Source organism: Hemiscyllium ocellatum, chromosome 26 (genome assembly GCF_020745735.1).
Source record: "Hemiscyllium ocellatum isolate sHemOce1 chromosome 26, sHemOce1.pat.X.cur, whole genome shotgun sequence".
In the NCBI taxonomy this organism is placed as follows: Eukaryota; Metazoa; Chordata; class Chondrichthyes; order Orectolobiformes; family Hemiscylliidae; genus Hemiscyllium; species Hemiscyllium ocellatum.
Window position 1 is genome coordinate 12,326,766 of NC_083426.1, and position 27,961 is coordinate 12,354,726.

General features: G+C 41.5%; 1 protein-coding gene across 1 annotated transcript; it reads right to left on the minus strand.

Moving 5' to 3' along the window:
* Positions 1-26,869, minus strand: LOC132828340 (polymeric immunoglobulin receptor-like). The gene is made up of 8 exons (XM_060845360.1): positions 26,795-26,869; positions 18,737-19,057; positions 16,785-17,105; positions 13,769-14,077; positions 11,378-11,704; positions 8,275-8,353; positions 3,077-3,123; positions 1-837 (listed from the first exon to the last, which is right to left on the minus strand). The coding sequence occupies exons 1-7, from the start codon at positions 26,832-26,834 to the stop codon at positions 3,120-3,122; spliced, it is 1,401 nt and encodes a 466-aa protein (XP_060701343.1). The 5' UTR covers positions 26,835-26,869; the 3' UTR covers positions 1-837; positions 3,077-3,119.
* Positions 26,870-27,961: the final 1,092 nt, after the last annotated feature.

The following is a 27,961-nucleotide window of genomic DNA, read 5'->3' on the forward strand; positions in this document are numbered from 1 at the left end:
TTCATATTCCACATGATTTATTTGTGTAAGAACATTTTCAGAAAACCATTTTTTGACTTGATGGTAGCATTCTGCTTGTGATGCTTCTCATGAAGTCAGCTCTCTACACAAGAGGGGAACCTTTCTGTTGGTGAGTGTCCTACTCAGTAAGTTCAACATTTTCCAGGGCCAGTGTAAATATGGAAGTCAGCATCAAATGGTCTGAAGACAAATTTGGGATCTGTCCTCACATGTAAGCAGATAAATTCATTTTCCTTACAAAATGCCCATGGGAGCATTTAACTTGGAAGTGTCTGCTCTTGGAGGAGGGCATTCATTGCCTTCAAGAAAAATGAAAATTGCATTCACTGTGACACCAACCCACTGCCAGGTTATAGTCAGGGCAGTCCTTGCTGCATCATTCGGTGTGAGGACTAGGAGTTGAGTTGGAGGTAACAACACAAATTGTTGAAGAATTTCTCAAAATAGGGTTGTGCTTCACAGATGAAATTAAATTGCAAAGTAAGAAGAAGAAATGTTCATCACAAATCCACATGAATAGATTTTTTAACATTTAACATTAGCATAAATTGCCATTTCAGATTCTGGTGGATTCTCTGTTGTTGAAGAGACCACATTGTCCTCTGGAAGCTGGCTCTGAACCAGGGCATTGCCCCTGTTAGCTGAACAACTTGATGTCTCACCACTCCGTGCTGAAGACTTCTTTTGAAAGTGTAAATCTGCATATATGACTCCATTTGTAGTATTCTTGAAATGGACAGTTCCTTCACTCTGTCTTGACCTGATTTGATTGTGAATACTTGAATATACAATGTTCTCTTCTGCTTCTACCATTTGCTAAAACAAAAACACAAAGTTTGAATTCATTTTTGATTAATGGTGATTTGTGTTACTATGAAGGGAAATCTATTTTTTGATTATCATAAATTAATTGACAAACTGTTACAAGTTTTATAAATTATCCAGCGATAAAACAAACAATTCGGTCTGGTAATTTCATCGACACAAACCTGTTCACATTAGTCTTCATTTAAAACAATGGTATGTGCTTTCAGTCCTTTCCAGCTCGTGTGCTGATGTGAAGTGGCAGTTAGACAGTGTGGCAGTCAATGTAGACGACAGCATATATATTCACGAAGGGATACACTGACAGACTAAGTGAATGCGCAACATTGTGACAGGTGGAGTTCAATGTCAGCAAGTGTGAGTTTGTCCATTTTGGAATAAGAAAGGATCGATCAGGATACTTTCTGGCTGACATGAAGTTAAATATAATGGATGACAAAAGAAAGCTGGGAGTTCAAAGACCTTTAAAATATCAAGTAAATCATCAGGGAAGCTAACAGAATGCTGACCTTTCTGTCTAGGGTGGCACAGTGGCTCAGTAGTTAGCATTGTTGCCTCTCAGTGCCAGGAACATGGGTTTGATTCCCACCTCAGGCAACTGTCTGTGTGGAATTAGACACCTTCTCCCCATGACCGTGTGTGTTTCCTTCCAAAGTCTAAAGATGTGCAGGCCAGGTGAATTGGCCATTCTAAGTTGCCCATAGTGTTAGCTGCTTTAGTCAGAGGGAAATGGGTCTGGGTGGATTCCTCTTCGAGGGTTTGTGTGGACTTGCTGGACCAAAGGGCCGGTTTCCACACTAGAGGGAATCTAACTTAATTTGGAGGACAAGGATGCAGAAGAATAGGAAGGGTTTGGAGGGATATGGGCCAGGTGCTGGCAGGTGGGACTACATTGGGTTGGGATATCTGGTCAGCATGGACAGGTTGGACCGAAGGGTCTGTTTCCATGCTTTACATCTCTCTGACTCTATAAGTTGTGCAGCACTTATACAAAATCCTGATTAGTTCCCACTTGGAATACTCTGAGCAGATCTTGCCACTCTACCTCCGGAAGGCTATTTTGGCGTTGGAGGGAATACAACGCAGGTTTACAAGAACATGACCTAGAATTTCGGGGTTAAGTTATGAGGAGGTTTGCAGAAATTTATGCCTGTTTTCTTTCAAATTTAGAAGGGTAGGTGGTGATCTGATTGAAATCTCAGGATATTAAAAGGACAAAACTGGGTATATAAAGATTAACTATTTCCACTGGTTTCTTGAACTAGTGGGGATTAGATTAGATTCCCTACAATGTAGGGATAGGCCCTTCGGCCCAACAAGTCCACACCGACCCGCCGAAGAGTAACTCACCCAGACCCATTCCCCTCTGACTAATGCATCTAACACTATGTGCAATTTAGCATGGCCAATTCACCTAGCCTGCACATCTTTGGACTGTGGGAGGAAACAAGAGCACCCAGAGGAAACACGCGCAGACACGGGGAAAATGTGCAAACTCCACACAGGTAGGTGTCTGAGGCTGGAATTGAACCTGCGTCCCTAGTGCTTTGAGGCAGCAGTGCTAACCACTGAGTCACTGTGCCACCCTTAATGTGAGAATTAGGGCCTGACCATTTGGGAGAGATATTCAAAATCACTTCTACACACAAAGGGTGGTGGGTATTTGGAATTCTGATTGAAGAAGCCCAAGTGAAGGATGAAAACATGCAACTCGTACATAGAGGAGTGAGGATGTGTCATGTGTCGTCATGGTGACTAGTGGAAGTAGATATTGGGGGAGAGTAGCATGAGGATTGATATTATTTTCTTTTCCTTGATGTTTTTCTGATTTTCTATGATTACATTGAACCCAACAGAAACAGATACAAATGCAGATTGAAAAGTGTCAGCAAATACAAAGTCATGATTAAGTGCTTAACTAAGTCTAATTTTAATTGTAAAGACGACTCAAATTCTTTTTATGCCCATCAATTAGAATGTTCAAAGTTTCACCAAGCTAGAAGCTAGTTCAGTCAGTAGCATGGACACTTTGAAGCAGAATCTCAAGAAAGACAAGAGACAAAAGAGTGAGAAGCTTCTGTTGTTCGGGTTAGTTGGAGATGGGTGGGGGGGATGTAGGTGTTGAGTGTCCAGCAGGGACCAGGTGTTCTGATTGGTCTGTTTCTGTGCTGCTAGTTCATTATGTTAATTTATGATTATGAATCAAAAAATTCAAACTTGATCTCCTTACCTGATTCTCAAAAGCATTATCTGTTCCAGCACCTACACCATCTTTACCTGAAAAATTACACCATAATTGAAATATCTGGAATAGGGATGATGGATATTTGTAAAAAGGCAAAACTGATGACATGTTGCAGCCTGACATTGATTTGCTCTCGTCTTCTTCTTCTTAAATTCTGTGTGTGAAGGCATTAGCGTTAGCTAACCTGTTTGGCTGCTGTGTTATGAACATCCTTCCTTTCCATCAACCCAGGATTTCATGTGAAGAGGCAGGGATGCTATTATTGCCTTACAAGACCTCCGATTCATCACCATACAAAGGCAAATAAAATTTTATATTTTGTTGCAAAGGGATTAGTGTAACATATGAGGAAGCAGTGAATCCATGTGCCGTGCTGTTTGTAGTGTTGGGCTCCATGAAGGGCCCACTTATCCTTGGGTTCACTATTCTGGATGGAAATTGTTTTACAAGGAGGCCTTGAGTAGGATGAGCTTATATTCCTTGGCGTTTTGATGATTGAAAAGTAACAGTCTAAAATTCTTAAGGGACTTAGAATCATAGAATCTATGATTTCTGCAGTGGGGAAGCAGGTCATTTGGCCCATTGAGTCCATACTAACCCTCCAAAGATCATCCCACCCAGACCCATATACCCTTCTTTATTACTGTATCTCTGAAAATCCCATGGGCAATCCATCCAGCCTGGTCATCCCTGGACAACTTAACATGACCAACTCACTGAACCTGCACATCTTTGAACTGGAGGAGGAAGCTGGAGCACCCGGAGAAAACCCAAACAGACAGGGAGAATGTGGAAATTCCGCACCATCTGTTACCAAGGCTGGACCAAGCCTGGGTCTCTCGTGCTGTGTGAGGCAGCAGTGCTAACGACTGAGCCACCACGCCAGAGTTGACAGGCAAAATGTTGATAAAATGTTCCTTTTGGCTGGGGATTCTGGATCACAGTATCATAGTCTCAGAATAAAGGGTTGGCCAAATTAGGACCGAGATTGGGCGAAATGTATTCACACAAAGATGAGTGAAACTTCAGAAGCCTCTCCCAGACAGTTGTGAACACTCAGATACTGGGTATATTGAAAGCAGAAACCAATAGATTGTTGGGAACTTGTGGAGTTCAGGCATTCATAGGAAAAGACCACTCACTGAGAGATTTCCCCTTAAATAAACAGAAATAGTAGAGAAAGAATCATTTTGGTCTTAACAGAGATCTACTTGACAGTAAACTACACCTAATTAGATTTTATAAAATACAGAGCTGCAGATGCTGGAGATCTGGAAAAAACCTGAGGTTGCTGGAGAAGTTGAGTAGGTCTGGCAGATGAAGATGAAGAGACACTGGACCCAAAATGTTAACTCTGCTTTCTTCCCACAAATGCTGGCACACCTGCTGAGTTTTCCATCAGATTTTACCCTGACAAAATCCTACAGAGAATCCAGAACCAAACTGGGCAATCAGTCAATATTGGGGCATCTGACTCTCCATCTAATTCTCGTAAAGAGGAAGTACTGCTCCTGAAATTGACTGCAACTGATTATTATTGGATCAAATGGGAGAAATTCCACTTATGAAGTCCTCAATACTTGCAATTGTAATGTACATATTTCAACAATATGTTACATCAAGGTCTATCTAAATTTCAATTGACCAAATCACTTCCTGTCATTCACTTCTGTCAGTCTAAACCAATGTAGACTTCTCCTTCCTCCAGACTCCACCTCTTATTAGCGAGAAACATTAATTATTATTCTTCTAGGTTATATCCATCTGGACCAGAATTTGGAACAAGTTATTCCAATTTATTAATTAATGTTTGCTATTTACAATGAATTACAATTCATATAGCAGGCGATTGACATTTCATGAAATGATTAAGGAGAAAGCGACACTTACCCTTCTTAACTTGCCTCAGGTACAAAAGCAGAGAAACAGCAAAAACAATGATCATGGCCCCCAGTGCACCGACCCCAATGTAAACCAGACTGTGATACAGAGAACAGGAAAGGGTCAGTGTGTGTTCACAATTGGTTCTTGGGCACTTGTTTAAAGAAAGGAGGCTTTAACATTTATATAGCACCTTTCATGACCTTTGAATGGCCCTCAGCATTTTACAGTTAAGGAAGTACTTTTGAATGTTTGATAGTGTCTGAAACAGGAGATGAAGTGCATAATATCTATGGAGAAAAATCTCAGAAGTAACAATGAGATATGACCAAATAAATATTGGCCAGATCTTTTGGGGAACTGCTTATCTGTTTTCTCCAAAATTGGGCCTGACTTGCTGCGTGCATCCACCATTGTCTTTTCTGTCTGATATTTCACTTCTCATTTCCATTGTGTTTGATATTTTGTTTCTTTTTACTCTGTTACCGCCATCGTAAATTCAAATGCTCAATTCCTCAGTGTTTACAACAGACAACATTTCCGATACTTACTGTCAGCAGCTTGGGCAAATAATGTGGAAATGTGAAGTGAATTCTGCAAAATGAGTATGTACATCACAAATGAAAATGGAAAGATCTCCATCAAGCATTGACTTAACATGACACAAGGTCCAGCTGCCACCAGATAAACACCCAGTTGTTCCACCATTGGCTGACTGTAAAATAGGACTCACCATCTCCACGGACTTCAGTAAGACATTTGATAAAGTTCCACATGGTAGGCTGATGGAGAAAGTGAAGTCGCGTGGGGTCCAGGGAGAACTAGCTACATGGATAAAGAACTGGCTGGGCAACAGGTGACTGAGAGTAGTAGTGGAAGGGAATTTCTCAAAGTGGAGACCTGTGACCAGTGGTGTTCCACAGGGATCCGTGCTGGGATCACTGTTGTTTGTGATATACATAAATGATCTGGAGGAAGGTACTGGTGGTCTGATTAGCAAGTTTGCAGATGACACTAAGATTGATGGAGTAGCAGATAGTGAAGGGGACTGCCAGAGAATACAGCAGAATATAGATAGATTGGAAAGTTGGGCAGGGAAATGCCAGATGAAGCTCAATCTGAACAAATGTGAGGTGATGCATTTTTGAAGATACAATTCAAGAGCGAACAATACAATAAATGGAAAAGTCCTGGGGAAAATTGATGTACAGAGAGATCTGGATGCTCAAATACATTGTACTCTGAAGATGACAACGCAGGTCAATAGAGTGGCCAAGAAGGCATACAGCATGCTTTCCTTCATTGGATGGGGTGTTGAGTACAAGAGTTGGCAGGTCATGTTACAGTTGTATAAGACTTTGGTTCAACCTCATTTGGAATACTGCATTTGGTTGTGTTTGACACATTCCCAAAAGGATCTGAATGCTTTGGAGAGGGTGCAGAGGAGGTTTACTAGGATTTTACCTGGAATGAAGGGTGCTAGCTATGAAGGGAAGTTGAGTAGATGAAGATTATTTTCATTAGAAAGATGGAGGTTGATGGGGGACCTGATTGAGGTCTATAAAATCATGAGAGGTCTCGACTGGGTGGATAGCAAGAAGGTTTTTCCCAGCGTGGGGGACTCAATTACGAGGGGGACATGAGTTCAAGGTGAGAGGGGAAAAGTTTAAGGGAGATATGCATGGAAAGTCCTTCACGCAGAAGGTGGTGCGTGCTGGTACGCATTGCCAGCAGAGGTGGTAGAGGTGGGCATGACAGTGTCATTTAAGATGTACCTAGACAGATACATGAATGGGCAGGGAGCAGAGGGAGACAGAGCCTTAGAAAATAGGTGGCAGGTTTAGGTAAAGGAGCTGGATCAACACAGGCTTGTAGGGCTGAAGGGCCTGTTCTTGTACTGTAATTTTCTTTGTTCTTTGTTCATCTTTGACAGAGTCATAGATAGAGCCATAGAATCATACAGCATGGAAACAGACCTTCAGTCCAACTCATGCACACTGACCAGACATCCCGAGTTGTATTTGCCAGCATTTGGCCCATATCGCTCTAAACCCTTCCTATTCATATATCCATCCAGATGTCTTTTAAAGTGATCATTGTACTCACCTCCACTACTTCCTCTGACAGAGTGTTCTGTACCTGCACTGCCCTCTGCATGAAAATGTTGCCCCTTAGATCCTTGTTAAATCTTTCCTCTGTCACCATAAACCTACGTCCTCCAGTTTTGGACTCCCCCACCCTTGGAAATAGTCTGTGGCTATTCATGTATCCATGCCCTCATGACTTTATAATCCTCTGTAATATCATCCCTCAGCCTCCAAAGCTTCAAGGAAGAAAGCCCCAGCGTTTTCAACTCCCCCTCTAACTCAAACCCTCCAACATCAGCAACATCCTTGTGAATCTTTTCTGCATCCTCTCATGTTTAACAAATCCTTCCTGTAGACATACTATGGGCAACATCAACATCTGGAGGATCTATTTCAAATATCTTGTCACCATTACTCACAATCACCTAATGTCTTGTACCAGCCAAAAGGACGCATCAAATACCATCATGTGAACAGACCTCCTCAAAACAATATTCCATTCTGCCTTGATTGTATATTTTTGTTTCTTTGATGGAAATGTGTACAATTGCAACATTTAAAAGGCATCTGATGAGTATATGAATAGGAAGGGTTTAGAGGGATATGGGCCCAATGCTGGTAAATAGGACTAGGTCAGATTGGGATGTCTGGTCAGCACAGACGAGTTGGACCAAAGGATCTGTCTCTGAGCTGTATGAGTCTATGACTCTATCTATGACTCTGCACTGTAAGGTACCTGGTATCTCCTACACCACTTTGAGAATACCATCAAGAAGAAGGCCTCCTCACTGCAAATTTGACCAAAGTTGACCAGGTGTTCCTCCCAAGTGACACCAAGGTTGAGCAGATTTATTAACACACAGAGAAACAACATTTCCCTCAGTACCACACCGGGGTGGAAAAGGGCAAGGTCAATGTGACATTCACAGTCTTCATGAAATCCAATCAAGGTAGTAGTGAAGTAATTGTGATGAATAATGGATCTGAGGGCCAGCAGCCTGCAGCTGTTTGCCTCTTGTTCTTGTTTCCAACACAAATATCACAATTTGTTGAGAAGCTAATGCCACAGCCTGATGTCAATCCAGCCCCATTTCCATCCTGAGAGTTATGTCGTGAAATAGTAAATGATTTCCATCCCGAATAACAAAACAATTTTCTAGAGGATTTAATCTATCACATGGAAGTCATCAAACACTAACGTTGAGATAGTCGTACCTTATATCAAGTTGAGACATGATGATTGAATTTGTAGTTGTCGATGATACTGTTGAAATTTCATAACAGTCATCAGCTCCTATTGAAATAAAGAATAAAATTCAGATTAACCTTTTTTTAACTACAGTTAACCAAAAGAGCAACATTGTCAGATTGGAAGAAACGCCTGTCTGATATAATGGATTTAGAAAGCATAATCTCAGTGTGACGTCCACCCCCTCACCAGCCGGGTGTTCCCACTGTGATCTGTCAGTGACCCATCTTTCACGATCGCTTCTAATTGTTTCCCATGTCTCACAGAAGGGAGCACAGCATTACCTACTGAGTCTGTTAAAGGAATCCAATCCCAACATCCCCTTTGTGTCCTGTGCAAACATATAATTCTAGCCAGAGAACTGTCCCTCCTCATCACTTGAGGAGGTGATGACTAAGTGGTGTTATTGCTAGACTATTAATCCAGAGAGGCGAAAGTGAGGAGTGCAGATGCTGGAGATCAGAGTCAGGAGTAGAGTGGTGCTGGAAAAGCACAGAACGTAAGGCAGCATCATTGATGGTGGGCTTTTGCTCAAAACATCAATTTTCTTGCTCCTCAGATGCTGCCTGACCTGCTGTACTTTTCCAGTACACCAATCTAACCTTGACTATTAATTCAGAGACCCAGCAATGCTCTGGGGAGCTGTGCTGATCCCTGCCTTGCAGATAGTGGAATTTGAATTCATCAAACAAAAGAAACTGGAATTAAGAGTCTGATCGTGACCACAAATCTGTTGTCGATTGTCAGGAAACAACCATCGGGTTCTGATGGCCTTGAGGGAAAGGAACTGCCATCCTTACCTGATCTGACCTACATGTGACTCCAGACCCACAGCAATGTGGCTGACTCTGAACAATTCAGAATGGGCAATAAATGTTGGCCTAGTCAGTGATCCCTACATCCAGTGAACGAATGAAATATTCACCAGAAAAAGTATTTCTGGAGACCTAATAACTTTGATTCTGGCCATGATAGAAAAGGAGCTTCAGCTGCACACTGTATGTGGAGGGAAATATTAGACCAGGAATTACTGCCATCAGTGTCAGTGAACAAATAACCAATATTCATTCAATATTCCCCTGTTCAGATTGTATTGCTAGTCTCCAAGGCTCCCCACATCCATTGAACCTGCAGGTAAGTCCCTCAGATGTGATTCAGATCATTCATTTAATTCAAAATCTCACAATAAATTGTGCTGATCCTGCACCTTTCACAACCTCAGCACATCTTTAAATACTACACAACCCACAAAGCTCTTCCCTTTATTGTAATCCTGGTTGTGACATGGGGAAACAGAAGCTAATTTGCATACATGAGAAATTCCCAGAAATGTTATCACCAGATAATCTGCTCTCCGTCATCTTAACTGAGGGGTGAAGTTGATGAAATACTGAGTGAATTTTCCTGTTCTTCCTTGAATTATACCAGCTGAAGGATGTCATGGTCTGTAGCATAACATCCCAAAAGTCCCTCCAGCAATAGAGCACTGTTCCAGGGTCAGACAACATGGAATTTAATCTGTGAAGGGTAATTTGAATTCACAACCCACTGATATCAGAAATCAGGTTGTACAAATGTAGTTTACTTGCTGCTGACACTGTTCTTCTCTGAAGCTAAAGCATGTGTCCATTGTCAATAACTGGAGTAAGTAAGGATATATATACGGCTGCTCAGGAAAAATGCACTTCTCTTTTATTCTGACTATTCTAATGTTTTTCACTGAAAGTAACAGTGATGAAACAGTTCCTGCTGTTTAAATTGTTACATTCAAAGATGGTAAGGGCATCCTTAACTCAGAACCATGTCTTTGCTCCATTTTGATTCTGATCCAGTCAGTTTCTAGTCAATGTAAATCTGAGATTTCTATTTGTAATTTGAGATGATGCAATGTTACAGCAAAGAAGAAGGAAGTTTAGAACAGAAGAAGGGTGACTGGATCTGAAAGTTTAAATCTATTTTCTCTCCACAGAAGCTGCCAGAACTGCTGAGTTTCTCCAGCAATTTCAGTTTTTGTTTCAGATTTTCAGTATCTACAGTTCTTTGATTTTATTAATATCCTTTCACTTCCCTTTTAAACATTATTATTAACTCGGTTTCTAACACATATTCCAGCCAGCAATCCATGTTGCAAAGAATATTTACATCAGGGCCAGGGTTTGAGCATAAAATTGAATCTTCTCACTCCAGTGCGTTGGTGAAGGAGTGCTGCAGGGTTGGCAGTGCTACCTTTTCGGTAAGATGTTAAACTGAAACTCCATCTGCCAACTCTGATCAATGTCAATGATCCAGGGCACTATCTTGAAGAAGAATACTGCAGTTACTCCAGTATCTGGATAATATTGATCCCCCAAATAAATATGTCATCTCGTGATTTTCACATTACTGTTTGTGGGAGTTGTCTCTGGACAGATTGATTGCTGCACTTCCTGTATTGCAGGAGTGAGGAGACTTCAACAAGCAATGTCTATAAATGCTTTAGATGTCCAGAGATTGTGCTCAGCCACTTCCATTTTAGATAAACTCTTTAACACACTCTCCTGACATCCATCCTAAATGAGAATGCAGGAGCTGGAAGTCACGATAGCTATTTCAGCTGTTGAAGACTCATCAATTTACTGGAATTTCTGCAAAATTTATCCATGTTTTTAAGACATTTTATAATCTTAGTCTAGATTAGAGTGGTGCTGAAAAAGTACAGCAGATCAGGCAGCATCCGATGAGCAGGAAAATTGACGTTTCAGGCAAAAGCCCTTCATCAGGAATGAAGGACTTTTGCCCAAAACGTTGCTTTTCCTGCTCCTTGGATGCTGCCTGACCTGCTGAGCTTTTCCAGCACTACTTTAATTTAGACTCTGATTTCCAGCATCTGCAGTCTTCACATTTGCAATGTTGATTTTATAACCTTATCCTTATTCAACTAAATTGTCTTGTTCGATCTATTGAAAAACCAGATGAAGTAAATTTGGCCAGTTCCAATTTTTCAGACTGACTGCATGAATATAATCAGCAACTAATTTGTGAGACATTTATATTTTGACAATTATATTGTTTGTTTACAGTGTAACTTACCACTGGTGCTGATTTGTGCCACATAACTGCAGTTCTCCCCTGGTCTGTGTGTGACTGACACATTAACCATTTCACTGGATTTTTCTCCTTGAGTATTTGAGGCTGTGCAGTAATATTGATGATGTTTCTGTGTGAAGGATTGACAATGTAGATCCAGTTTACTGGTGTTAGAGATCTTTGAAGCTTCAGATGGGGTTCTTTCATACCATGTGTAGTGAATGGGGAGGGATCCCTGGACAGATTCACAGGAGATTGACACCGAGCTCCCAAAACATGAGGCATTTGGTGGAGATGATAAAAATCTAAGTTCAGGAAGAGACACTGGTTCTGGGGAAAAGAATCAGATATTCAGATACCACCTGAACAGCGTTCAAATACTTTCTTCTTTCTAACATTTCTAAACTTCTCCATCTCATCCAGGGCTTGTATGGTGGAATATCCTCAACACACCTCCCTCTCCATACCTCTCCGGACTCCAAGTAAAGTGATTTCCCATGTCTACTATTACAGGTGGTTCTCCTATATTGCTATAGTTGTGTTCCAGTGAAAACTCGCTGAATATAAATAATGGGGCCTACGGGAAAAGTGGGGTTAGGGCAGACAGGCAAAAAATATCACTCAAGATTGCTCAAAAATCACCCAAAAGTCTAACGCAAAGTATAGCACAGCCTGAATGAAGGTGGAAATCATATTTATTAATGAGACAAAAGTAAATTTAACACAGTGCATTTAAAAATGTCTGAAAGCTGCTCTCTGTGCAGTCCCTCTCACAGAAAGCTGCTCTGTCAGCAGCTGATATCAGTTCATGTGCAGGACAGTGCGGAGACTTTGGCGCGGACATTGCTGTATGTGCTGAACGAAGCATGCAAACCCATCCCTGCTGGAAATGTGCGAGTCACAAAGGAGGTAGACATTCTTGAAAATACCATTCCCTAATTCTTCAACAACGTTCTAGTCAAATCGCGCAGCCGAAGAGCACATTATCCCAGAACTAACTGTATATCGGAACTTAGGAGAACTCTAAATCAGGACAAATGCAATGATGATGGTCATGTGTCAACATGGAAATCAGAGCCAATATTTTCTCTCAGGAGCAGATCAAAGACTGTAACTGGTTCAGTGTCTGATTTACAAATGGAAAGCTGTCGGACAGAAACTTACATAAAAATGGAATAAAATAAGACAATAAATTGGCTGATATTTGTTACAAGATTTCTGGCCTTAAACACAGAGTTTAAATATGCTTTGTCCGACTTCACTGTGACTGAAAAGGACATTTTAACTCAAACATCCAGAGGGAGGTGGCAAATTGTGTTTCAGGGATTCTGAAATCCAGAAATGCTGGGTAAATGGATATTGTGCCAGATTTACTGTCTACTTCAGTGTCCCCAGAGCCAATGTCTTTAAGATATAATTTGGGTGAATTTATTGTTTACACTGACTAGAATCCGATCCAACATTCATCAGCCAAATTGGAGTAATGGGTGTGGAGTAACATTTTCCCCTTTATCTCTGCATCAAGAGAGTATCGAGACACACTGGTGACCAGACACATCCTTAGGACGGTTCCTGAGAGGAACTCACTGGATTCTCCTTTTGGTTACAAGTTCTGCATGTGTTCACCAGAGAGTGTGTAGTGTTTTAGTGATTGTCCTTCATGTTAGCTGAAGCAGTAATGCATACTTAATCTGGGTTGATCCTGATTGACTCACAAGAGGCAATTGTGTATCTTAGATGCAACGCAATGAGCTATTCCTTGATGTGTAATAATCCAATCTGCTGTTTGATCAAATCAAACTGATATTCTCCTTAAGACAGTATGAGGCTATTCTTCCCGAGTGATATCAATGGGCTTGAATAATATCAGCAAAGTGGTTGGTAGCAGAAAATTTCCTTAAAATGGCTCTGAATGACCTATTACAGCACATCCCAGAGCCCCATCCCTCTCTCTCTGCACTGACAGCATGTCCCAGACTGGAACCTGGCTCTTCCCCTTCAGGGAACTTGCTCAGCTCCGAGTGGTGCCCACTGCTGCTGAGGGACCAAAAGTCACATCCCCATTCACTTCCCTCTGTACTCAGTGTTAAATGACTCTAGGCAGCCATTGAGAATGGAGGTGTAAACTCTCACAATGTTTTAGCTGGTGGTGGGGACAAGGAGAATAAGAACGACAGCATTCCACTTAATCAAATTTGATGTTTTTAGATCAGTCATCTTGGCCAGGAGGTTCCAATTCTTTTTACGAAGCATTGAGCTACCTGCCCCCCAAATGCAAAACCCTTTCACTGTCACGGGGCATCAGGGTACTGGAACTGTCATGTTCTCTCACAGATAAAACATCGATCTTACATCTCAATGGGGAATAATCAATGATATCACTGAGAGATTTACCATCAGATATTTGCAGCTCTACAGCAGACACTGAAATGAGGCTGGATTGGTCAAAACCACAGCTGTACCATCCTGCATCTTCATAACGAAGATCCTCCATAGTAACAGAAAATTTATTTTGTGTCATGTTATCTGTGATCGACATCCTTCCTCGTTGTCCATGATGTTCACTTGATTTTACTAAAACAGAGCATTGGCGCATCCAAAGTTTCACAGACCATCGTAACCATTGGTCATAGTGACAGTCTATTGTGATCGCTCTTCCCAAAACTCCTGTTACTTTACTTTTCACCGGCACTACACCTGAACCTGAAAAGACAATGAATTCATCAAACAGAAAATAGCTTCTCAACACAGTCAGATACTTTTAATATGAGTTACCACTGAGTACAGAGGAATCCTTCCACTGCATCTACTCAGGCAGTTTGTGGTGAAATCCATCTAATTGTATTAGGGAGACCAGCATTGCCTCAGAAATGTAACAACCAGTGTGCACTCATTTGCAAAGCTTATTACAGCAGCATTCAATTCTGCCCAGCAACAGGGTTTGTATCAAATAGCCTCAAAATTGGGTTGGTCACTCAGCACAGTTTGAGTGTCACTAAGAGGAGTTTAAAAGATTACACACAGCGACTGAGGGTCACTGAATTTTGGAAAAGGCAGAGAGTAGACTTCTTCTTCAAAGCATTGTTACTAGCATTGTAGTCTTGTGGACAAGGCAACAGAATTGCTTGGCTTCTACAGAGGGGACTATGAGTGAAGCTCAAAGGCAGTTGTATATGGCTAGGCTGTGTTGGATATGGCCATCAGTGATCTGGAGTAACTCTGAAGGACCCATTAGGCTGAGATCTTTGAGGGTAACACATGCAATGGTGTCACCACACCGCAGGTAGAGGGGGAACTGACAGAAAGGGAATGGGAGACCACCCAGACAGAGTGAAAACATGAGGCAGGGAGTGCAGGAATACACTGCGGCTGCCTTCCTTTCTCATAGATTTTCCCTTTTGAATGCAACTGGGGGAAATGTGTTCTCAGGTGAATGCAGCGAAAGTCACATCCATGGCACCAGGAATGGTTCAGCTGCCTGATTGTAAGGAGAGAGGGATTTGGACTTTTGAGGTATTGGGTCCAATTCTGGAGAAGATAGAATCTGTCCAAGTTGGACGGGTCATGAATCAGCAGGATTAAGACCAATACTCTCCAAGGGGCATTTGCTAGTTCTGTGATGTGCCACCCTACCACTCCACATTCACCCAGCCTAATGCACCTACCCGACAAACTACGGGTGATTTAACATAGTCAATTCACCTGACCTGCATATCATTGGATTGTAGGAAGAAAGCAGAGCACCCTGAGGAAACCCACAAAGACACAGGGAGAATGTGCAAACTCCACACAGACAGTCACCCGTGTCTCGAAATGAACCCAGGTCCCTGGTGCTGTGAGGCAGCAGTGCTAACCATTGAGCCACCGTGCCTCTGACATCTTATGTTTCAAGTATTTTCAAGTGTAACTATATTTCATTTAATCGCTTATATATAGAACTTTACTTTCGATATTTGTTTTTAAAGAGAACTGATCAAGCCAAAATGACTGCAGATGTGAATTCAGTGGAGATGTGGAGGGAGACCTTGGAAATTTGTACAAAACAGTGTGTCACGGAAACTTCAAAAGGATTGACTTAAATGGAGAAATATACAGAAAAAAAAATGTATTCACCAGCACGGGATGGGTTGGAAGACCATTGTTCTGGACTTTTATTTCAGCAAGGCTGGACATTTTACTTCTTTATTTTCTAACATTTTGTAACTAAATAAACTGCACCCAGCTACCTTTGTACTTAAGATGTCACTGTAACTGCGACATAAACCTTTTCCCTGTATTCATTGAAAGTATGTGACGGTAAAACTAATTTATCTGTGGACAGAGTCAAAAATCACACAACGCCAGGTTATAATCCAACAGGTTTATCTGGAAGCACTAGCTTTCAAAGCATTGCCCCTTCATCAGGTGATTGTGAGGTTAAGATCATGCTCATAGAATTTATAGCCAAAGGAGCCCAGTATCATGGAGATGTGATACAGTAAACAATCTTAGATTAGCATTTTCATCTTTGATAATGGAATGTGCTGGTTTCTGTTCTTTGTTAGGTAAATCCCAGAATTTATTTGAAATCACATTCTCAAGATAGCACAGCTTTTTAAACAATAGCCGTGAAGTCTGTGTCCCAGACAAACCCTCTGCATAGTTTTACAGAGTTTTACATGGATTCATGCAGCAAAATATAATGTAATTCTGGAAAAACAAATTCACCCCAGAAGCTGATATATGTGCATATGGACGCGTGACCGATTGAGTTGCATGTGTGAGTGTGGATGTGAACCCATATGACAGAGTGTGTGTGTGTGTGTGTGTGTGTGTGTAACCGAGAGTTTTGTGCAGTGGGGTCATTTGCTGTGATACTTGAACCCTAGGCCCCAGTTGATCTGTAGACAGCCTGTTCTGAAGATCACAGTTTGGTGAACAGCCATTAAATATCCCTGCAGATTGGGAAAAGAATGAGGTTACACCTTTTCTTATTCCGAGTGCTGCAGGCCAGTGTTTGTCAAACAAATGAATTTCAATTAACCTGCTCAACGCCAAGAATCTCAATCAACTGCTCAGTGCTCCAAGTAACATCCACTCTCATGGCTGTAATGTTCTGCAATCCACTCTTATAAACAACTCAGAGTCTCAACATCTTTAAAAAACTTTTATTATTTTCTTTAGACTCACTTCATACTCTCAATGTCTGTATATGTGTGTTATATTATTAATACTTCGTTTGTTAAGTAAAGAACAAACTCCCTCACTGTTAACGCAAGAAAGCCCAGTTAATTGACTCCTCTTAGAACATAAACACATATGGTTTGGGAGAAAGGTAACCACAAAATAGAGAATACATTGTATTCTATTAATGCACAGAAGAAATCAAAACAAACAAACTGCAATTCTTGAAGCAGAAAGTATTATTTACCTCGGCTCCCAATCTGTGCCAGGAAAATGCAGTTCCTCTCTGATCTGTGGACGATTGTCACTTTAACCATTTCACTGTATTGTTCTCCCTGAGTGTTTGAGGCTATGCAGTAATATTGATGATCTTGCTGTTTGAATAATTGACAATGTAGATCCAGTATATTGTTCTCAGAAATCTTTGAACCTACAGATCGGATCCTTTCATACCATGTGTACCGAATGGGAAAGGATCCCTGGACAGACTCACAGGAGACAGAAACTAGATTCTCAAAGCACCAGATATTTGGTGTTAAAAATCTAATTTCAGGGACAGACACAGGTTCTGTGGGAAAGAAACAAATGATCAGATACTCACTGAGGATCCAAAAATCAAATAATCTGTAAATTTCAACATTTCTATCTTTTCATCCAAGTATTTTCATGTTGGAATGTCCACAGAGCCATGCCGATATCAACTTAATATTGCATTAATTGAGAAATTAACAGACTGTAATTGATCCTCCAGAACACTTTAGGATATATTTAAGTGATCACTTAAAGTGCCAGACCATACAAGGCTCTAGGCAAAGTACTGGAACATGGGATCACGGTAGATAGATGCTTGTTAACCAGCACAGACATGATGGGACAGAGGTTCTCTCAGCGTGCTGTTGTACTCTATGTCTCTAAAATGGATGTCGACAGGATTGGCTGGCTTCCAGAAATTCTGAGAACTGCTGTATTGCTCCCAAACTTTGTGATACTGCAACCAACCATGACCAACTTTAGTTTTTTGGAGCAGGATGACTAGAGGATGGTTTATTTTGGATGTACATCAAAGCCATGAGAAAGAACTAATTAAAGCCCTTGATGTAAAAGAACTTTTGGGATAAATGATCAGAATATGAGAGAATTATATGTTATGTCAGGAAGTGAGGTATTTCAAGCCGAAACAAGGTAAAATTAGGAAAATTATGAAAGAGAGAAACACAAATTGGCTGAGTTGGATTAGAAAAAAGTGAAGAATGTAGATATTGGAGATCAGAGTGGAAGAGTGTGGTGCTGGAAAAGCACAGCCAGTCAGGCAGCATCCACGGAACAGGAGGATTGACGTTTCAGGCATTAATCCTGATGAAAGGCTTAGGCCCGAAACATCGATTCTCTTGCTTCTTGAATGCTGCCTGACTGGCTGTGCTTTTCCAGCACCACACGCTTCGAGTCTGCGCTGGATTACAGAAGTATATTCAAAGGCAGGATTATGGGTTGTGAGAAAGATATAAAACATCTTGAGGAGGATTTGGATACACTTAACGATTGGGCAGGACTTTGGTCAATGCAATATGGTGTGGAGAAATGAGAAGTTGTCCACTTTGGTCGCAAAAACTGATGTGCAGTGTCTTCTTCAAATGGTGAGATGTTGGAAAGTACGGCTGTGCAAAGACACTTGGATGCTCTTGTCTATCAGATACTGAAGGTTAACATGCTAGTGCAGCAAGTTATGAGGAAGGCTAATAGATTATCAACATTTAATACAAGAGGATTTGAGGGCAAGATTTGAGAATTGATGCTTCAGATGTTGTGTAGGGTCTTGGTTAGACCACACCTGAAGTATTTTTTGCAGTTTTGATCACTTGATCTCAGAAAAGATAAAACTGCCATAGAAGGAGTGCATCATAGCTTCACCAGATCTTTTGTTGTATACTTAAAGTAGATGGTGATACATTTTTGATCATTAATAGGAGGAGGAGTTAAGTGTGGCTGAATGTATTGAAGTGTTCAATCAGCCATAATCATAGTAAAGTGTGAGGCAGGCTCAACAGCCTGTTGGCCTCCTCCTGTTCCTATGTTCCTACCAACAAGTATCAGCATTGCTGGGGCACCTTGGGATATTGGAGCGTTCATGGTTCGTCCCAGATAAAACATTGATCAGACATTTCAGTAGAGATTAATCAAGGAAATCAATGAGAAATGTACCATCAGATACTTCAAGCTTTACGGCACATAATTGATCACTATCTTGTTTATCAATACCACAGCTGTACCATCCTGCATCTTCCCTGCGAAGATCCTCCATGGTCACAACAAATACTCCTTGTGCCTCGTAATCCTTGATTGATATTCTTCCTCGCTGTCCGCCTGGATCAGTTGTTCTCACTAAATATGAGCATTGTATAGTCCATCCAAGACACCAGTATTTCATGTTGGGCTTGAACGGTGAGTTGTATCGACAATTTATTGTGATTGATCTTCCCACAATTCCTGTTACTTTCGTGTTTGTCCACAGAAATGATGAAACTGGGGAAATAATGTTTCAGAAATTGAACAAGAATGAAATTCTTAATACAAATAAATATAACTCAGTATGTTGTGCCCCTGTAAAGAGGGGAAACTTCACTATATCTGTGACAAATATATGACGATATATGTTAGATATTCAGTTGGCACAACATCGAGGGTTAAAGGGCCTGTACTGGGCTGGAATGTTCGATGTTCTGTGTTGGGGAGTACAATCTGGAATGATAAGGCAGAAGTGGGATCTTCAGCCCATTGAGAAGGTCATGGCTGATCTGGCTGTGTTCTGAATTTCACTTTCCCATTCATCCCTGATTGCATTTGAATCCTGCAACTATATGGACCCTAAACCTTTTGATTACTTGGATTGGGACAGAAAATTTGGACAAAAAGTTATGGTTATTTCTGCAGCGTTTAATTTTATGGTCATGCAATTTAAAAATTATTTATGTGTCTGCATAAACATAGTGGATAGTTTATCAAAACACAGTCAAAAAACCCAATTTCTGTAATGCAAGTGGAATTATATTTAAAAAAAAGGTTGTCATTAAACTCATTGTATGTTTTAATGTCATTACATGATTACCATAAACAAAATGCAAACATAAGGATTTTCAAAGTAATTTTTGATGTAAAATGGTAATGGCTCTGAATGATATATTTTCAATCTTCTTTGTGGGGAACTATGATTAGATTACTTACCGTGTGGAAACAGGCCTCTCGGCCCAACAAGTCCACACTGACCCACTGAAGTGCAACCCACCCAGACCCATTCCCCTACATCCAACATTATGGGCAATTTAGTATGGTCAATTCATCTAACCTGCACATCTTTGGATTGTGGGAGGAAACCAGAGCACCCGGAGGAAACCCACGCAGACATGGAGAGAATGTGCAAACTCCAAACAGAGAGTCGCTTGAGGCGGGAATTGAACCCGGGTCTCTGGCGCTGTGAGGCAGCAGTGCTAACCACTGTGCCACCGTGCCGATGAAAGGCATCTGTACATATATGTGTGTAAACATAATGTATACGAATCATTTTTAGTGATTGGATTTCAAATGGTTGGCATTTGGGTGTTGGTCACTCTTGTGACATAGTTATTGACAGGGTTATAAAAGACAACGTCAGAGTGATCTTTCCAGAATAATGATCCAATCCACACATGTCAAAGAGCAGAGAGGAGTCTGCATACCTTCTGGAGTGTTAATAGATTATTGTTGATGCTGTGGAGTTTACGACAGGGTGGATAAATATTGAAAGGCTCTTGCTTGCTTTTGATTCAAATAATTATTGATTTACTTTAGCTCAGAAAAATGCAGTCAGTCAAATCTTTTGGGGCAGGATTTGGTGAGGACCGTCATGGTGTCAAAGGCAAATATATTTTCTCAACTAAATTGCAAAGTACAGTTACCTCAATGTCAAGTCTTAATTTGAAAAATTTCCAGGCCTGAATTACATCAAACTTTGTTTTATCTGGCACCTATTAGAGCAGAGTATACTGGCTGACCAAATTTTCCAGGTGATCATGAGGTCTATATAATCAATGTAAACACACACACTAAGAAATCAGACCATAACACAGGAGTGACAATACAGTAAACTTACAGTATTTGAGGTATATAACTTTGGGTGGTCTATTCAGAGTGCTGTTTCACAGCAGATAGCTAAACTTACTTTATTTTTATCTTTTTTGTTCTTCCGTGTAATAAAGAAAGATGCAACAACAAAATACATTGGCCGGCTCCAAATTTAAGGATCACCACATTTAACTAAATTAACAATATTGCCAGAAAACAAAATATTTGAGGGAAATCACTGAACTCCAGAATTGTGACTTGGATTCTTGATCAGAACAATTCGGGTCTCTTTGCCTATGTTTTCCACCCATGACATTTCTGCAGAATTATCTGTCTTGGTGATGGATTTTGTGAATTAATGTTTGTGTGTTTTGGGATTAACATTTAATAAACTCCTTCAGGGCTATCCCCTTAAAATTTTCCTTTCCAGGAGGAATGCATGTGTTCTGAGGATTCTGGAATATCACTTTGACTGTCTGCAGCTGCTTCCGTACTGACCTATCTCCAGTTCCCTTCAGCTCGATCAGCTTTCAGGTCCACACAGTTGCCTTTTGTTGGAGGTTTAGGGGACAGCAAAGGTTACCTCAGAGAACAATGGAATCTTGTTTGGATGGGTCAATGGGATGAGGAATGTTTTCCCTCAAGTGGCAAAGGCTGAGGGGTGACCTTATAAAGGTTTATGAAATCATGAGGGCTATGGATAGGGTAAATAGACATGGTCATTTCCCTGGGGCGGTGGATTCCAGAACTGCAGAGCATAGGTTTAGGTTGAGAGGGGAAAAATTTAGAAAGGAACTAAGAGGGAACTTTTCCATACAGAAGTGCGTGCATGGAATAAGCTGCCAGGGAAGTGATGGACACTGGTACAATTACGGCATTTAAAAGACATCAGACTGAGTATATGAATATGTAGGGTTTAGAGGGATATGGGCCAAGTGCTGGCAAATGGGATGAGATTAGGTTAGGATATCTAGTCAGCATGGGCAAGTTGGTCTAAAGTGTCTGCTTCCGTGCTGTACATCTTTGTGACTCTGTGACTCTCTATGGGGCTTGCACAGGAAAGAGGAGTCGAGAGAGATCAGCCACAATGTTGTTCAGAGATGGAACTGCCATGAAGAGCCTCCAACACAAATTTCACTGAAGCTAAAATCATTACATTAATTTGGAGTGGATGTAAATGCAATAAATTTACATGTTTGAGCTAAAGAATGAAAGGAAAACAATACCTTACTGATAGAGCACTGTGTATAAAATGTGTGCGATTGAGGAGCAGTGACATTGACAGAGCCTCAATATTTCAGCAGCAGAACAGAAACAATTACAAACTCAGGGACTGTTCCCTTAGAGGCTTCATTACCACTGCAGCCTTCAGTTTCTATTGGATAGCAAATTGCATGCAAAAGTTCACTTTTAGAGTCATAGAGTCATAGAGATGTACAGCACGGAAACAGACCTTTCAGTCCAACCCGTCCATACCAACCGGATATCCCAACCCAATCTCGTCCCACCTGCCAGCACCCAGCCCATATCCCTCCATACCCTTCCTATTCATATACCCATCCAAATGCATCTTAAATGTTGCAATTGTACCAGCATCTACCACAGCCTCTGGCAGCTCATTCCATACAAATATCACCCTCTGTATGAAAAGGTTGCCCTGTAAGTCTCTTTTATATCTTTCCTCTCTTACCCTAAACCTATGCCCTCTAGTTCTGGACTCCCCGAGCCCAGGGAAAAGACTTTCCCTATTTACCCTATCCATGACCCTCATAATTTTGTAAACATCCATAAGATCATCTCTAGCCAACAATGTTACAGAGAAAACAACTCCAGCCTGTTCAGACTCTCCCTATAGCTCAAATGCTCCAACCCTGGCAACATCCTTACAAATCTTTTCTGAACCCTTTCAAATTTCACAACATCTTTCTGATAGGAAGGAGGCAAGAATTGCACGTAATATTCCAACAGTAGCCTAACCAATGTCCTGTATAGCCGCAACACGATCTCCCAACTCCTGTACTCAATACTCTGACCAATAAAGGAAAGCATACCAAACGCCTTCTTCACTATCCTATCTACCTGTGACTCCATTTTCAAGGAGCTACGACCTGTACTCCAAAGTCTCTTTGTTCAGCAACAATCCCGAGGACCTTACCATGAAGTGCGTAAGCCCTGCTAAGATTTGCTTTCCCAAAATGCAGCACCTCGCATTTATCTGAATTAAACTCCATCTGCCACTTCTCAGCCCATTGGCCATCTGGTCAAGATCCTGTTATAATCTGAGGTAACCCTCTTCGCTATCCATTACACCTCCAATTTTGGTGTCATCGGCAAACTTACTAACTGTACCTCTTATTCTCGCATCCAAACCATATGTGAATGATAAAAAATAAAGGACCCAGCACTGATCCTTGTGGCACTCCACTGGTAACAGTCCTCCAATCTGAAAAAAGACCCTCCACCACCACCTTCTACCTTTCAGCCAGTTCTGTATCCAGATAGCTAGTTATCCCTGTATTCCATGGGATCTAACCTTGCTAATCAGTCTCCCATGGGGAACCTTGTCAAACGCCTTACTGAAGTCCATATCGATCATATCTACCACTCTGCCCTCATCAATCCTCTTTGTTACTTCTTCAAAAAACTGAATCAAGTTTGTGAGACATGATTTCCCATGCACAAAGCCATGTTGATGATCCCAAATCAGTCCTTCCCTTTCCAAATACATGTACATCCTGTCCCTCAGGATTCCCTCCAACAATGTGCCCACCATCGAAGTCAGGCTCACTGGTCTATATTTCCCTGGCTTGTCCTCACCACCCTTCTTAAACTGTGGCACCATGTTAGCCAACCTCCAGTGTTCCAGCACTTCACCTGTGACTATCGATGATACAAGTATCTCAGCAAGAGGCCCAGCAATCACTTCTCTAGCTACCCACAGAGTTCTCGGGTACACCTGATCAGGTCCTGGGGATTTATCCACCTTTATCCATTTCAAGACATCCAGCACCTCTCCCTCTGTAATCTGGACATTTTGCAAGATGTCACCATCTATTTCCCTGCAGACTATATCTTCCATATCCCTTGCAAAATATTCATTTAGTATCTCCCCCATTTTCCGTGGCTCCACACAAAGGCCGCCTTGCTGAGCTTTGATGGGCCCTATTCTCTCCCCAGTTACCCTTTTGTCCTTAATGTTTTTGTAAAAACTCTTTGGATTCTCCTTAACCCTATTTGCCAAAGCTATCTCATGACCCCTTTTTGCCCTCCTAATTTCCCTCTTAAGTATACTCTTACCTCTTTTATACTCTTCTAAGGATCCACTCGATCTATGCTGTCTACATCTTACATATGCTTTCTTATTTTTCTTCACCAAACCCTCAATTTCACTAGCCATCCAGCATTCCCTGTACCTACCAGCCTTACCTTTCACCCTGACAGGAATATACATTCTCTGGATTCTCATTATCTCATTTCTGAAGGCCTCCTATTTTCCAGCCGTCCTTTTACCTGCGAACATCTGCCCCCAATCAGCTTTCGAAAGTTCTTGCTTAATACCATCAAAATTGGCCTTTCTCCAAATTTTAACAGATTAAATATATTATTCCTGCATTTCTTTTATGTTGCTCACAACTCTTGTAAAAAATGAAGCAGGAGCCTACATTTGATGTTCAACATGAATAATGTGCATTAGTATATTTTGGTAAGTATTTTTGAGATTGAATAGGATACACAAAGTAGGTATAAGACTTCATTCAAAAAATTTCTCCGGAGTATTCTATGCCTATATGTGTCTCTGAGTATTGAACCATCACTGCTGAACAAGACATAAACGAGATGTGTCTCTACACTGACAATCCAACACTCCAGTTCTGGCTGTCACTCACTGGGCAGTGAATAAATGAATAGAATTAGACTCCCCATTCTCCTTGTTAGCTGCAGATATTCTTGCAACAGAAAGCACAGCTCGCTATCTGCCTGTGTGTTTCCTTGGAGATCATTGTTACCAGGAGGGTGTTGCATGGTTTGCAGAAGTAGTTACTGACACCATGCAATGTGATGGTCAGCCTGCGATGCTTTATATCCTGTCAATTCTTGAAAACATAATTGAATAATACTGCTGAAAAAATAAATTATGAATGAATAAAGGCAGTGTCTGCTAACAGTGGGAATGCAGGACAATGTGAGTGCACACTCACTCAGGAAGGTGCATGCACATAGTACCAGACCCTGCACGGTGTTGTGTCATGTCCAGTTCCACACCCTGCATGGTGTTGTGTTATGTACAGTTCCAGACTCTGCACACTGTTGGATCATGTACAGTTCCACACCATGCACGATGTTGTATCATGTACAGTTCCACACCATGCACGATGTAATATCATGTACAGTTCCAGACCTTGAACACTGTTGTGTCATGTACAGTTCCAATCCCTGCACAGTGTTGTGTCGTGTACAGTTCCAGTCCCTGCACAGTGTTGTGTCATGTCCAGTTCCACATCTTGCATGGTGTTGTCATGTACAGTTCCACACCCTGCATGGTGTTGTGTCATATACAGTTCCACACCCTGCACGGTGTTGTATCATGTAATGTTCTGGAATGTGAAAGTGCACAGACCAGGTGTCACATCAAAATCGGAATAGACGGCAAATGTGGGAGAAGTAGAAAGAATGGACAGGGTCTGGCCAACCCTAGTCTGACTGAAACCCTCCCTCATTACCTCCAGGCCCAATCCCATACCCCAACTCCCCAGATCAATGCTCTTTCTCTCCCTGAGGATATTTATTTCCTCTCTACCTATGGAGTCTCAGGCTGAAGAGTGACCATCTCTATATATCTGCTATCCACAATACTCACCATCTCCTGGCTGCTTCACATTGTCTACTGGCATCACTCCTGCTCTGAAATCCAGACAGCCAGGATATGCTGTGGGAGATACTTCCTACACACTGATTGGTCCCAGGAGATAACTCTCCTCCTGACACTCCACAATTTGAGTTGCACAAGTCAGGACTATGATGGGAAGCTCTCCGCTTCCCTGGATGGGTGCAGCTCCAACAATACTGAAGCCATTTGATACATTCCAGGACAAAGTTGCCCACTTGTTTGGCACCATTTCCACAATCTTAAACAGTCTATCCTCAACATACAGTGACACCAATGTGTACCATCTTCAAGATGTCTGTCTGAATCCCCTTTAACACCGTACCCACAAGAGATGTTTGGATCTTCAATCCAAAGTTCCCAGGTATTTCCGTACGGCCTTTCTTAAATAATTGTCCAAGATTAGCCACACTCCAACCCCTCGGCACTCCACCCACGGCTATCGCTGACACAAATATCTGTGCTAGGGGCCCCACAATTTCCTCCCAGGCCTACCAAGTGGCCTTGGGATAGACTTCATAAGACCCTGGGGATTTATCTACCTTAATGTGTTTTAAGATGTCAGGAACCTCCTCTTCTGTAACGTATACTCTCTTTCACACCGTTGAAAGAACTATGTGGTAATCGATTGGGAAATGTAATTATCTGAGCTGGACAAGAAGAATTACATTGTATAGGGTACAGAGAGGGATATCATTTACTGAAGGATGCTCAAAAAATTTTGTAAATGAATATTCTGAGCTTTAGGTTTTACATCACAACACAATGTTAAGTTTACTGATTGGAGTAAGTTGGATGTGAGTGCAAGTTGTGAGGAAGAAACAAAGAATCTGCAAAGAGATTTAGACAGTTACAGTGAGTGAATAACAAGTTGGGAACTTTAATGTTGATTGTTTTAAAACAGGTTGTTTATAAATGAATGTGAGATTGAAATATTGAACAATAATTTTGTTGCAGTGCTACATTACAATGTTAAATTTGATGGAAATGAAAGAGTGTAAGCAACTTGGTTAAAGCACAAGACTGAAAGGAAAAAGGTTTCTTAAGCAAAGAGAAATCTGTATCAATCGTCTACTTTTGCAACTGACCCTCACAAAACATCATTGTCCTGTAAAAAAAGGAATAATCACAAATTCAAGATTTTGTCAACGTGTGACAAGATCTCCCTTTCTGCTTTTACAGGTTGATAAACATTGAAGCATCTCTCCTGTTCAAACCAGACAGTGCACTTCAACAAACATTGATTGTCTTAATGTACAACTGGGATGGTCACTCACCAGGAATGGAACAAATGAGGAGAATTAAAATCCACATCATTTTATTCAAAAGATCAGCTCAGTTCTTGATGTCAGTCTCTCAGCTCTTGTTTCTCACATTGTGGTAAGTGTGAACAGCAATTTCTACAAGAAGTTAAATGAGGAAGAAGATATAGGAAGCCAGATTCTGAAACTACAGGAAGCTAGAGGGGGTGAACTGACCCTGAAGGAGCAGTTTCCTCTCAGTTATATTTAAAAGAAGAACTAAATTAACTTTCATTAAATGAATAGAGAATCCTGAAATCAAAATGATGAAGGAATCAGATGCTATCGGCAATGGTGACCCAAGCTCATTATTTATCCTGAATTAGAATTAGAATTCAGTTTTATTGTCATGTGTGCTCAAGTACAAAAGTACAGGGGTCCACTGAAAAGTGTATGATGTTGCCATGCATAGTGTCATCTTAGGGACAAAGTGTATCATTACAAAACTCAGGGACTAAAATAGATTAGTTCCAAAAAGAGGGAAGTAAAGAAAAAAGCTAAAAGCTCTACACGACAGTTCTTCATTGTATATGTTAGGGAAATAGAGAGATAAAGTTAAAAGATAGCTATTACAGTCCTTCTATAGCCTGCAGTCGCTCCATGCTGGGGGATTTCCACACGTGTTCTCTCTCAAGCTATCTCTCTCTCCTCAGACTGAGCTGATTCCAATCAGACAAGAAAGATGCTGACCATCATCTGTGACACACTCCCTGCTCCGGCACCCCCACCCACCGCCCAATCCACTCTCATCCTGCTGCCACCCACTGCCCACTGCACTCTACTCCAGGCCCACTCCCCTCTACTCCAGGCTCACTCCACTGTGCGCTCCCCACCCACTGTCCACTGCACTCTACGCCTGGCCCACTCCATTCTACTCCAGGCCCACTTCCCTCTACTCCAGGCTCACTCCACTTTGGGCCCCCCACCTACTGCCCACTGCACTCTTCTCCAGGCCCACTCCACTCCACCCCCAACCACCCACTGCCCACTCCCGTCTATTCCAGGCCCACTCCACTCCCGCCCCAACCACCCACTGCCTACTCCCCTCTATTCCAGGCTCACTCCCCTCTACTCCAGGCCCAATCCACTTCAGGGCCTTGGCTGCTGCCACACTCTGATGTTGTCACCACCACTAACTCCACA

Excerpts from the sequence above, each read along its gene's own strand:
- LOC132828340 (XM_060845360.1), bottom strand. The coding sequence starts at position 26,834 with ATGATGTGGATTTTAATTCTCCTCATTTGTTCCATTCCTG. Across the intron at positions 19,058-26,794 it reads CCTCATTTGTTCCATTCCTG|TTTCATCATTTCTGTGGACA; the intron begins GTGAGTGACCAT and ends TTATTTCCCCAG. Across the intron at positions 17,106-18,736 it reads AAAGCTTGAAGTATCTGATG|AACCTGTGTCTGTCCCTGAA; the intron begins GTACATTTCTCA and ends TCTTTCCCACAG.